The sequence below is a fragment of the Drosophila mojavensis genome, unplaced genomic scaffold (genome assembly GCF_018153725.1).
Source record: "Drosophila mojavensis isolate 15081-1352.22 unplaced genomic scaffold, ASM1815372v1 contig_231, whole genome shotgun sequence".
In the NCBI taxonomy this organism is placed as follows: domain Eukaryota; kingdom Metazoa; phylum Arthropoda; class Insecta; order Diptera; family Drosophilidae; genus Drosophila; species Drosophila mojavensis.
In genome coordinates, this window is record NW_025318772.1 from 9,541,909 (window position 1) to 9,555,696 (window position 13,788).

Genomic DNA, 13,788 nt, shown 5'->3' on the forward strand with positions numbered 1-13,788 from the left:
ACAACAACAAGAGACAAGGCAGGTGAAAAAATAGTAAGAAAAATGCGCGCTGCCTAGACAGGTAGAAATTGATTTTCTTTTGCGTGGGTGAGCCAACGCTGAAGGTAAAGAGCGAAGAACGAACGCGGCGCGAATAGAATTTTATTCAAATGTGCCCAGCGAGCCGCAAGTAATATGCATGGGAAAACTGTGAAGGCGCTTAGCGCTTGACAGTGGGAGGGGAGCAGGTGGGGCGGTTGGTGAGCGAGGCAGGAGAGGTTCAGCCAGCGAGCCAATTGGTGGGCAGCCACAGGCAGGCGCATGCGTCATGTCCTGCGCCGTGGAAAGCTCCGAAAGAGACCTGAGCTGGAATTCCAGCCTGAATACCGACAAAAACACACACACACAGCCACAGCCGCAGCAGCAGCAGCAGCAGCGACAGCAGCAGCAGCAGCAGAAGAAATGAAAATAACGGTATAGCAGCAGCTACGTGCGAGCAGCGCCAGACAGAAGTTACCTTTGCTCCTGCCCGGACGACACAACGCACGCTGCCAACTGCTGCTGTCGTTGCTCACTTTGCAAAATCCATAAAATAAAATAGAAAAGAAAATAGGAAAATTATAAATAAATCAACAGCGAAATAAACGAAAATTCAATTGCGTGGGCGTGGGCAGCGTGAGTGAAACGAAAGGGTATCAGCGCGTTCGGGTTGACTCCGCGTTAAGTTTGTTCAGTGTAACGGTTTTTACATAACTCGACCACAGAGAGAGCGAGAGAGAGGGAGATAGTTGCTTTCCTGCCAACTCCGTTTTTGTGGACGCAACGAACGTGGCGTCCAACGAGGCCAACAGCAGCAGCAGCGCCGCTGGTGGAGCCAGCGGGAGCAGCGCTGAATCGGCCGCCCTGTTCTCCAAACTGCGTAGCTTCTCGATTGGCAGCGGCCCCAACTCGCCGCAGCGTGTCGTCTCCAACTTGCGCGGCTTTCTCAGCCATCGCCTGAGCAATATCACACCGAGCGATACAGGTTAGTCGGATACACCAATACCTATACAGCTATCTATATCTATATGTATGCATACAGCTCTAGTCTAGCTCTAGCAGTGTTTGTCCTCCATGCGAGTGGCTTACATAACTTGCCTAGGATATTCGCATCTAATTAAAATTAAACAAACTTCTCGCATGCAAGCACTGCTAAAAAAGCTCCAAGTGTTTCGGCCTCTACACACACTCACACACGCATACACCGTCTCACATACACAAACACACACACACACAGGCACAGTTTATGCTCAGCCAGGTGGGTGTGTGTGTGTGTGTGTGTGTGTGTGTGCAGGAACATGCGAATTTCGTGGCCCATTCCGTTTCTGCTTTTGTCACTGGCACAAAATGGAATTGAAACACTTACAGTTAGATTTTCAACGTGTCTGCGAGCAGAGGTTAAATCGCTTCTAGTTCTTATGTAATGCGCGACTAAACTGCAATGATGAAGGAAGCTTGATTTTGAAGTTTTACCAAAAATTCCAAAAATGTGCAGTATACAAATTTTGTTTAGCAATCGAAACCATTTGGCTTCTAGGCATTTATTTTATTTTATATTTTCTTACCTTTATTTTATTATTTAATTAGATCTGTTTAAGACTGAAGAGCTGTAAATATTTAAAATCAAATTAATTTATATATTTTTAATTTTTAATTTTTTAATTATCTAGAATATTTCACTATATAAAAATATTTTAATATATTAAACTAATACTCAATTAAAGTTTTAAAAATATATCTTTTAAATAATTTTTATTTATTTAACCTTAATAAATTGTTTCGTATTAAAAGTTTGTATTCATGTTCCTTTTGAGGCCAATTTTATATTCATTTTAAATAAATAAAATGTGAGAAACAATAAACATTTATATGTGTAAAATTGGTTGGATATTATATTCGGTTGTACTTAATACAACAAATTCAAATGCAAAATAAAATGTAAAAATGTTTTACTTAGAGCTTTATTACATATTTTGCCATTCATTTAGCATATACACATACTAAAATACATAATAATATACATATGTATTTCTGTGTCTACAAAATATCTATTAAAACATTTAGAAATTTAGTTTCTACGGATTTTGTTAATATACTAAAAATTAATAGTATATAGTATATATGAGCAACTTTTGGGAATAACTAAAACTCGTCTTTGATTCTTCATCTTTCGCTTGACAACTTACCTTAATTAAGCCCCATGCAAAAGGTTTAATACACTAAACTTATATTAATAGTCATATCTGTGTGTCAGTTCTTCAGTTCAGCTCGGATAACTGCAAGTGGAGCATTCTCTTACTTTTATATTATGATATTCACATTATGCAATCGACAATTATATTTTCAATTAAATACTGTGAAAATAACTGCCATGCCTTACATTCAGAGGAAATTTTTGCCAAAAGCAAATGAAGTTTGTGTTTAGTTTCATCATTAAATCATTAAAAGCAAGAAATTTGCTGAGGGTTGGCAAAAATCATTCCTGGAGACAGAAACCTGCACATGGTAGTCTCTGCTGCTGCTGTGGCTGCTGCGGCTGCTGCTGCTGCTGCTGTAGCATAATGAAGCCAATAAATATAAATTTGCCACAGAAACACACAAAGACAAACAGAGCGAGCGCTGGCTGCCGCCTTGTCATTAGATTGTTTGCCTTGTTTGCCCTTGTCGAGGCGTTTGTAACGCTGATGTGTTCATAGCGGTCTTCATGTCAAAACAAAAGCCATTCCAATGGGGTGGCTGACGGCGGGGCTGGGATGACTGCCTCACTGCCTCACTGTCTCACTGCCAGGCTGCCTGGCAGGAAGGAAGGTAGCTCGTAATAAGCCCAAACGAGAAACAAGTAACGCATTTGTCTTGATGCTGTCTGATAAAAGGAGCGAGCGTACGTCACAGACACACACACATACACACACACACACATAGAGCCCGTCAGCCCCTTTCCCAATCGAGAGACCGCAAACCAGCAGCAGCAACTCGAGGGTTGAACCTGCTTCTATTGAGCCATAAGCAGCAGCAAATGCATCTGCTGGCAATCGACTGCGTGATACCCGCTCAGCTTAGTGGAGCCCGAATTGATAAGAAAACTTTCTGGAAAATTACTTCTAGCTGTATTTAGATATAATTCTGTAGACTTTTACGGTTTATAGAAATGGAGTCATTTGCATATAACTCTCCGATTCCCGCTCACGTGCTAAATCAAGGAACATGAAAAGCTGTCCATATACATAGCTAATATGTAAGAGTAAAGATCTGCACATGAATAAGTCTCTGGTACCACCTTTAAAACTTGTGAAGGTTCTCTTCCATATATGTAATTGCGCACATAGATCTCATTTAGTCAGATTTCCGAAATGCAGACCCACAACTTGATAATTGATGTCACTCTAATCAGGAATGTTGGCTACTTAAACATCTTTAATCTCTATAGCTATAGAGTATCTATATCTCAGGTAGCCTTAAGCTTCACTCTATATAAGATTTGGCATCGAACATTTGTATACCCTATTTATTGGCCATTGTCCTTGAAGGCATCTAATGCAGATTGCATGTAAGAAACTTATTTCACATTTTTGTTCTATATTACCTAAGGGAACTTTTCAGTTCAGACTTAGTTATTCGCCTTTCGATATGCCCGCCTTGCACTCGCTGAGCGCGCAACTTGATGGGGCACCCGAGGACGAGAGGTTACTCTGGGTCTGGCAGCAGCCTTCAGCCACAGCCCCAGCCCCTGCCCCTGCCACAGACCCAGCCGGGATGCTGCTGCAGCAACATCAAAAGTCGTAAACTTGTAAACCGGTCGCTGATGGTGTTGTTGATTGGGAGGCATTTGTAGCGCCACAAATGTTCACATTTTGCGCCTTGTCGCACGAGCTGCGAAACGACAGAACTAGCGATTAATCAGGCTTGGACAGCCGACAAAATTAACAGAGTATATATGCATGTAAGTCTCTATACATATATACATATATACATATAGAGCAATGGACTCGCGCATACAATGTAATTTATTTGACTGGCAATTTGTAAGCGAAGCTGGCCGAGGCTTATTCTGTAGGGAAGGCGCTGCCATAGAGGCGTGGCATGGCGAATGAGGTGCCATTTAGGAGCTGTAGAAGCACGCACACTCACTGCCTGGCCACGCCCAGTTAATGTTTTGATTTATAGGCCAAGGCACGTATACGCCCCATTGTGCCATTAGAAGCCAGGCAAAATGAAGAGCTAGATGAAGCTCGGATACACTTAGTACATATTGGAATGGGAAGCGGCTGAAGCGAGTGTAACATAGCAAAAGTATCTATAAATTCATTAAGTGACAGGCAGGCAGAGACCAGTGCGTGATGCTTCGAGCTTTGCTCTCTGGTGTCACAAAATGTAAATAGCCTTGAGGCAAAGAGTATTCGCTTGCCATTTGGTGTAATAGACACGCTCCTCTTATATTTACGGGCGCTGTAAATGGAGCTGGTGCGACCATAATCTGCGGAGCTGCAGCCTGATCCCGGCTAAGTGGCTACGCAGCCTCCAGGGAATTGACTGAAAGCCATTTAAAGCTGTAGCAAAGACAACAATGATAACAGATAAAGTGGGCGGCCCACGTTTCACTTGTTTTCCTTTTCCTTTTCCCTTTCCTTTCTTCTTTTTTTGATAATTTTTGATTCTTTTGAAAAGTTTTGCAATTAAAATATTTGGCTTACGGCCAATTAACTAAGCTAACCCAATTGCAGTGAAATCGATAGGGCCAAAGCCAGAGACAAGACAATTAAACTTGACAACAGAAAACAAAGCGAATAAACGGATAAAGACGTTGCGAGAGGGCAAGTCCGAGAAATGAGAGAAAAGAGGGTTAAGGTGAAGCCAAATCGATCAAGTTGCGGTTAACACACACCTGAGCACAGTTCAATTAATGGCAAGACAGAGAACAAATTAGCAAACACCCACACACACACACACACACATCAACGCTACACACACGTCTGGTTCACATGTCATTAATCAATGAAAGCGACGCCCGAAATTAGGCAACGAATTTGATTGGAAACAGTGAGTGCCATAAATATGCGCACGGCTCAGCGCACAGCAAACTTTGCCCAGTCCGATCCACTTGAGTAAAGCAGCTTACAACACTTCACAAATGCTCGATGAGGGAAGGGTGTCTCTAAATACATGTGTATGTATGTGCGTCTCTCTCTCTCTCTCTCTATCTCTTTCCATCTCTCACTCTGTGTGTGCACAATGGAACACTTGTAAGGATTAGCGCTGCCTTTTGTAGGCTGACAAATGAAACGCGGCTTATCATAAATATTATGATTGGTTTTTCCTTTCACGCTTTACACGCTGCCGCTCAACACCCACTCCCAGCCAGTGTTGGCTAACGTACTTATATGTGTGTGCGATTTTAATTTGAAAGAAAAATGAAATTGTATTTCTATGCCCTGTTTACCTATTCGAGCAGTCGGACGGCAGAGGGCCACGTCTAGAGCAGAACAGAAATGTAATTTTCTTTTTGATACCCTGCAGCCAGTGGAGTGGGGGTGTATGGAAAGCTGATAAAACTTTATTTTTAAGTGGGTGGAAAGTGAAAATTGGTTTGGTGGCAGACAGAAGAAGGGTAGTTTGATCAATTGTTGATATTTAAATATATAAATTAGTGGAAAATATATTATGCTCCTCATATCCTTATTTATTCTTCTTTTACTACATACATATATTTCTGGGTATCTCACAGTCGAGCACTCCCCATCGTGATGGGCTCCCCTCCGCAGACTTTTTGAGCAACTGAAGCAAACAGAAAGCTCATAACTCAACTGCTTACTTATGTGCACTGCGCAAAAAAACTATGTGAAAAGTAATCTATTTTGCAGCTGCCTCTTATGCCAGGCAGCTTGAGTTGCAGGCGAGAATTTCAATTTATAGTGCACTTGGCCGGTTTTATCTAGTTGTCTGCGGATAGATTGAATTTCCACACACACAGAGAACAACAATATAAGTGCTTAGAGGGAAAGATAACAGTAAGACTTTTCTCTCTACAAGGCTGGGCAGAGGTTGCTTTGGCTTGCTTGTGAATGCTTTAGAATCGCAACAGATGCGCAATTCATACATAAAATATGAACTCGAGGCTTTGCTAATTGAGGCAAGTATGAAAAGGAAGCCGAGAAGGTATAATGAGAGCCGCAGAAGTTGACGTTATGAAACACAAACTGAAACCGAAATACAAATGGAAACAGAAAACGAAAATGAAAACGAATCCGAAAATGTAACAGAAATTGGTTTATTTGCTGGGAAATTCGTCAGCTGCAAACAGAATTTATTTTTATTTTTTGCCAGTCAGCGCGGAAAAATCAATAAAATTATAAAGGCGTAAACATAAATTGCCGCTGTTTGATGTTCAAAGTTTCTCTCTCTCTCTCTCTCTCTCTCTCTCTCTCTCTGTCTGTGTGAACTTTAATAATCCCGATGTTGTGCCAGGCCCCTGGGCTTGGCCTGGTCTCGTTCATTATTATAACCAACATGTTGGCGCTGGCACACGTTTCTGCACTTGACTCGAGCAGCGAGCAGCTGCGAGTGCCAACCCCTGGCTTTGATAAAAAGCAGCGCGTGCAGCCAACCCCAGGGTCAAGTAAAGCGACCCACCTGAGCCACGACTCAGTCGCCGTTGCCGTTGCTTCTATTGTTGCTGTTGCTGTTGCTGTTGCTGTTGCTGTTGCTGTTGCTGTTCCTGTTCCTGTTGCAGCACACCAAAACAAACCCAAAATTAAAGTCTTCCGCTGTATGAATGTCATGTGAACTGGCAGTTATCGACTGCTTAATACTCGTTCAAGCAGCATTCTTATGGATACCATCGACTGGCTTATAGCTTATCAACGTCTTCCATCTCTAAAGTATTTCAGATTTGATAATTGGATGCACTCATCTGTCAATACTCGTTCAAGCATTCCAATTGATTTCGATTTCAGTTCCATGCTGAGAGTTCTACAGCCTTTTCCATCTATAAGGCAGATCACCTTTAGATTAAAATCTAACACATATCAGCTTGTAGGTGTTCGCGAAGCCCTAGCTCTAGCTTTCAGACTAACTGATTGCATTCCCCGTCATTTGAGTTGCTCAACTGCTTCAACCTTTTAGGCAATTAAAGCAAAAGGATTCTCAGAAAATCTCCGCTTAGTTTGTGAATCTATTGCAGTCTCTGCCAAAGGCCATTCAATATAATTCTACATTTCCTTAAGAGACTGGACTCGTATCGAGCTGCTCTTGCAAACATTATAGCTTCTTGCTTTATACAAACTATGCATGTATACAATGGAGTCGACTATTACTAACGAACAGGAATGCAATAACTTTATTGCTTGTCTATTCAGCTCGATTCCAAGGGCTCTCTTCTATGATACATGGAGATTATATTCCTTCGCTTTAACTTTCTATTCATACGGCGCTATAATACCAATACACTCTCTTTTGCTCAGCGAGCGAGTGATAGCAAAGCTCACGCATACACACATATACACACACACAAACACACACACATCCACGATAATTGACTCATGTGCAAGAAGCCCAAGGGCTGGCTATGCTCAGCGCCACCGGCCCCCGCCTTCGATCAGCCACACCCACCCAAACAGAAACGCAAGGCAAGGCAGGTGGGGGTTTGCCCAGCAACAACAAAAAATAAAACAGCACACGAAACGTGGTCATGAAAATTTAATGATAAAACGAAATGTTATTCTAACGTCTCGCATATACCAAAAGACCCCATCAGACAGGGGCTGGATGGCTCGACGGCTCGACGGCTCGACGACTCGATGGTTGGATGGTGCGTTGGTTGTTGGGCTGGAGGGAGTTTGGGTATATTTTAATACCCTGCACACGTAACGTTTTTATGTTGTGTTTGTCTTTTCGGGGGTGGCAACAAGGTAGATAAATGTTGAAATTAGATCAGCATTGATAGCTGGCATGGGAGAGCAGACAGTTGTCCATTGGGTCTATAAATGGCAAGAATATAAAATAGAGCAACTAAAAGGTGCTGAGACTTCAACTTTAAACTATAAAATTGTTGCATAATAATAAAGGTATATACTTATGTACATATGTATGAAAAGTCCTGATAGTTTAAAGCTATCGACAGATTCGATCAACTATAAAGCAGCTCGAGTCGTTTCTTCTTTACTCTTCCTTTGCTCTCCTATCAACTCTTCGCTCCTCTTCCCTACTCTCCTTGCACTAGAACCACTCCATTGATTGACTGCTTTAGTGGACTGGGACTCAAGCCACTTCTTGTGGCTTGCGTGTCGTTCAAGCGCTTTGTCAAAGCTTGTGGTTGTTGTTTCGCTTTTGTGTGGAACAAAGCGAATATTACATGTAATTAGATGATTCTGAAGTGTGGCCACGCGGCTGTGAGCATGCTTGTCGAACTACCCTCGCGGCCCAATTGAAGTAATTGCATATGTATTTATTGTTAATGCCATTGTAGTGGCACTTGGAATACTCTATAGAATATGGTACGGTATTTGTTTTATGATTGAAATGTGTGCAAGCAGCAAGCGCTCTACTTAATTTATGTAAATATGTGTAAACTAATCTTAACAAATACACATTTTTGTTGTTCACCAGCAGGCAACCTTTTGCAACACAGAAACAACATTTCAATCATAAAAACAAATGATCAAATTCTATGATATTTCAATAAAAGTGCCAAATCAAATCAATTATGTTTAAAAAAGAAAAGAGAAAAGAGAGAAAAAAAAAAAAAAACAAAAACAATTAACTACTGTCTGAGCAATAATGAAAGAACTAACGAAATCTTGTTTCTGTGTCGTTAAAGGTTGTTCACTGGCATGCCAACAACTCACACACTAACAACAACAACAACAGCAAACACAGTAGCACGAAATCATGTAAGAAACAGCTGTGAGTGCAACTGCAACCGCAACTGCAACAAAGCAAACTGGAGTTAACCACAAACGAGCGAACCACCAAAAGTCAACCGCAAACGGATGCAGCAGCCCAATTTCCGGCAGCGGACATGAAATCGAAAAGCATCAGAGCAGCAAGCAAAAGAGCAGATCAACTATAAGGGCTACACATAGTACAAAGAAGGAGCGAGCGAGAGAGGCATAGAGAGCACGCAAGCTATTCTACAAATAAAATGTCCCCCTGCCTAAGCTACTAAACTGCAGCCTGCGGAGAGCAAGAGCGAGAGAGAGCGAGAGAGCGATAGAGCTTAAGCAATTCTAGAATCAAATCGAAAGAGCAGCTTGCAAAATGGACGCCTGCTACTGAAGTTGTGCTTGCAGAGTGAAAGAGAAAGAGAGATTGGAAGAGATCAAGCGATTCTTAGTACTTAATCAAAAGAGAAGCAAAGCAAAATGGCCTCGTTCCAAATACCGCTGATCAACCTGGAGGTGCGCGAGGTGAAGGAGATTGTGTGGGAGAAGATACAGGAGCCGGTGAATCAGCGTCGCCTCATCCTGGTCATTGTCTCCATTGCCTTGCTGTTGGACAACATGCTGTACATGGTCATTGTGCCGATCATACCCGACTATCTGCGCGAGATTGGCAGCTTCGATGAGGGCCCAACGCCGCCGCCACTCCGAGATAATGTCACTGGGCGAATCATTCCGACGCATCACGATCATCACGGTCAAGACTCGGCCACGGGCATACTCTTTGCCTCCAAGGCCATTGTCCAGCTGATGGTGAATCCGTTCTCGGGCGGCTTGATTGACAAAATCGGCTACGACATACCCATGATGATCGGCCTGACCATCATGTTCTTCTCGACGGCCGTCTTCGCCTGCGGCAGCAGCTACAGCGTCCTCTTCTTCGCCCGCTCGCTGCAGGGCGCTGGCTCGGCGTTCGCCGACACCTCGGGTCTGGCCATGATTGCGGATCGCTTCACGGAGGAGAACGAGCGATCGCAGGCGCTGGGCATTGCGCTGGCATTCATTAGCTTCGGCTGCCTGGTGGCGCCCCCTTTTGGCGGCGCTCTGTACCAATTTGCGGGCAAAGAGGTGCCGTTCCTCATATTGGCTCTGGTCTGCCTGCTGGATGGCCTGATGCTGTTGCTGGTCATGAAGCCCGTCAAGGAACAGATCAGACAGAGCAAAGAGGTCCAGAACCAGGTAATACCCATCTGGCGCCTACTCATGGATCCCTACATCGCCGTCTGCGCTGGAGCATTGACCATGTCGAATGTGGCACTCGCCTTCTTGGAGCCCACCATCTCGCTGTGGATGGAGGACACTATGACCACGGACAACTGGAAGATCGGCATGGTCTGGCTGCCCGCCTTCTTTCCACACGTGCTGGGCGTGGTCATAACCGTGAAGATGGCACGCAAGTATCCGCAGCATCAGTGGCTAATGGCAGCCGGCGGGCTGGCCCTGGAGGGCTTGTCCTGCTTCGTCATACCCTTCTGTGGGGGCTACAAGACGCTCATGCTGCCCATCTGTGTGATCTGCTTCGGCATCGCGTTGATAGACACGGCGCTGCTGCCCACGCTGGGCTACCTGGTGGACGTGCGCTATGTGTCCGTCTATGGCAGCATCTACGCCATCGCGGACATCTCCTATTCGATCGCCTATGCCGTGGGGCCGATCATAGCGGGCGGCGTTGTGGAGGCCATTGGATTCACAGCGCTCAACTTTCTCATCGCCTTCTCGAATCTGGCCTATGTGCCCGTGCTGCGCAAGCTGCGCAACATCTACGACTTCAAGCCGTTCGAGAACGAGGCCAACATATTGATGCAGGATCCGCCCAACAAGGAGTACCAGACCTACGTCATGCACGACCAGAAGCCCGTCGAGGGCGAGCTCAAGAATCACCTCGAGTACGGCCAGCAGTACCAATCGGAGCAGGAGACCAATCTGGACGAGCAGCAGCAGCACCAGCAGTACGACTATCAGCAGGCCGCTGGCTACCAGCAGGATCAGAGCTACCAGCCGGGCTACCAGGAGCAGGGCGGCAGCTATGCCCAGCCACGCGTGGCGAATCCTTTCCAGCAGGCACAGCAGCAGCAGCAGCAGCAGCAGCCAAGCAGAGGTCCAGCTGGACCAGCGAATCCCTTTAGACAAGGATTTTAAACTGTTGTCTTCAAGAAAAGATATTATCATTTCTATATATACATATACCTATAATTTTGTTGAACTCACCTTGAATTTGGTTTAGGATATTACCTACATATATATAAATATATATATAAATAGTAAGTGGTACGTACACTATAAAACTGCATATGGCATGCAAATAGTTCAAGTTCAGCTGCTAAAGCCCCCACGCACCAGTTTTGTATCATACACTGATTGCACGCAGCTACACATAGGATATACATATATGTAGTATATTGGCACCGTTATCGATGTCGGTCCAACTATACTCAGTACTCTATACGCTGAAGCTAGAGCAACCAAAGCATAGTCATAATTGGATCAAACTCAAGGAGCAGCAGCGCTCGTTCCTAGTTCCGATCTGCAACAGATATCACATATATATATATATATATATATATATATATAGACACATAGTTATATACATATTTATACAAGCCGTAGCACGTAAGCGGCGCAGCGGAGCAGGCTGGACAGGTGCCACAGGTGTCGTCGTGCTGAGGAGCAGGCAATGGCATTCATATCGCAGACATATCACAATTTGCACAAACCGAACTATATACACCCTTTCGTGTGCCATTGCGACGCATCTGTGGGGCATCGTGTTGCCGCCCGACCGGCTGTGCCATATCATTTGGAGTTTTGAAAACGATTTTTGATTTCAAGTATTTACTGATATTTCTAACATAAGACACAACCAAGGTAACGATACATATCAGAGTCTCAATGGCTCGCCTGTTTAAATTACCAAAGTGATATTAACTATTGCTATTAGTACGATATATGTACATATATGGTGCATGTATGCACGAGTATACATCAAATATCGTCTATATATACATACATACATATTTATATATATACATATATATGTTTAGTCCGTAACAAGAATTTGAAAATATTAGATGTTTCATATATACCTACCAATCAATTATTATTTGCTTTGTCGACTCTATGCGACCGTTGGCTAAGCCCCCTCTATATCTATGTGTATACAGGGTATAGCCTAGGCCTAGCAGCTCGATAATAGCATAGCATAAATGTGTGTACCTTGTGTATGTATCGACAGATACATTATCTCAACTTAGCTAACTGTACGTTAAATATATATATATATATATCATTTTAATTGCACTCATATTTTGCAGACAGCTTTTTATAGCTGCTCTCTATATATACATATATTATACACCTATTCTGTCTAGGATCTAAGTCAACTGAACATTTTTGTATAACAATTACTGTACACAGTTAATTATCACAATCTTTTATAGTCTGTTATATAGGTCAATTGGATTGCGTAATCAGGCAGGCAGACTAAGCTGAAAGTGAGGCTGACAGCTATCAAGTCAGATTCTTGAGATATTCTAATGGGATATACTAGTTTAGTGGAATATTGGAATATAGTTTTTTAGTTTCTCTTCAAATTATTTTGCTTTAATGTAAACTTATTTTATCTCTAGCTCATGTCACTGTTTCTAGATCCAAATTGGGAATATCTAAAATGAACTCATTTAACAGTTTAGTGTTATGGATTGATTACAAAATGTCATCAAATTTAGTTGGTCTGTGTTAGCACATATATACATGAATATATATACATATATATCTATTCCATAGATATTTATAGATTTTGAATGTGTATTACATAATAATTACGCTAGTTGAAACTCTTGAACATTCTATATCCGTAAACATATCAGTGACACGGCCATTTTTTCAAATTAACAGCAAAGTTATCTAATCTGCGAGTATATATATGTATATATACATATATACCATATACAGTTAGAGCTTATTTTGAGGAATTTTAAGAAGCAGAATACCAGCCTAGTTTATATAGCCCATATACTGCAAAAATATATACATATATACATACATATCTATCGAACTATATGTCTAGCAAATGCACTGATTTTCAAAGCAATTAGTTAAGCAACCGTTTTGAATAGATCATAATAAGTATATATACATATATATTCAATACCCGATATATACTGTTTTCTCCTTTATGTGGCACTCCGTTTGTAACCTGTATATTATCATTTAGCATACATAACATATATATAAATATATTTATAATACATTTTAAGCAAGCTCTTAGTAAATATGAATGAATGAAAACTCATGAAAAAATCTCCCATCAAACGTATCAATTAAAACAAGTACACACCGTACGAGCAGAATCTTAAAAAAAACACTATATATACTATATAGAATGGAATAAAGAATTAATATATATATAGTTTATGTATGATTACGATCCATGTTAACATAGCATAGAAGCATCAAAGGTTCATTTCAAACACACACACACACACACACGTCACAAGCAGAGTCTTAAAGATAATGCCACGATCCGTTACGAATGAATCGCTACATATACAACACTAAATATATATATATATATATATATATATACAGTCAGTATCAGTATACATATTTAAATAACATTTCGGAAAGCAATATACCAATTAGTTAAAAAACAATTATATATAAACTATGAAACAGAAAGAGAAACTAGATTTACATACATATGAAGCTGTACAAACATTCTGTTCATTCAAAATGGTCTTCTGTTCCGAAACCAAATCCAAATCCAAATTCAAAACCAAAATCAAATTCAAATTGGAAAAAAAGGAAAATTTTCAGAATTAATCCACTGATTTTTTTT

General features: G+C 41.9%; 2 protein-coding genes across 2 annotated transcripts in view; both read left to right on the forward strand.

Annotated features, from left to right (window-relative positions):
- Positions 1-732: 732 nt before the first annotated feature.
- The window catches only part of LOC6575458 (choline O-acetyltransferase), a gene marked incomplete at its 5' end in the record, with an annotated part of 29,043 nt that continues 15,987 nt past the window's right edge, over positions 733-13,788 (forward strand). The window contains one exon of the mRNA XM_002001431.4: positions 733-1,003. Coding sequence (XP_002001467.2) covers positions 733-1,003 — 271 coding nt within the window. The remainder of the gene's footprint in view (positions 1,004-13,788) is intronic.
- On the forward strand, positions 913-13,742 carry LOC26527719 (vesicular acetylcholine transporter). Its single transcript, XM_015167997.3, has 2 exons — positions 913-1,003; positions 8,831-13,742. Exon 2 carries the CDS (start codon positions 9,375-9,377, stop codon positions 11,088-11,090), a length of 1,716 nt encoding a protein of 571 aa, XP_015023483.2. The 5' UTR covers positions 913-1,003; positions 8,831-9,374; the 3' UTR covers positions 11,091-13,742.

Excerpts from the sequence above, each read along its gene's own strand:
- LOC26527719 (XM_015167997.3), top strand. The coding sequence starts at position 9,375 with ATGGCCTCGTTCCAAATACCGCTGATCAACCTGGAGGTGCGCGAGGTG.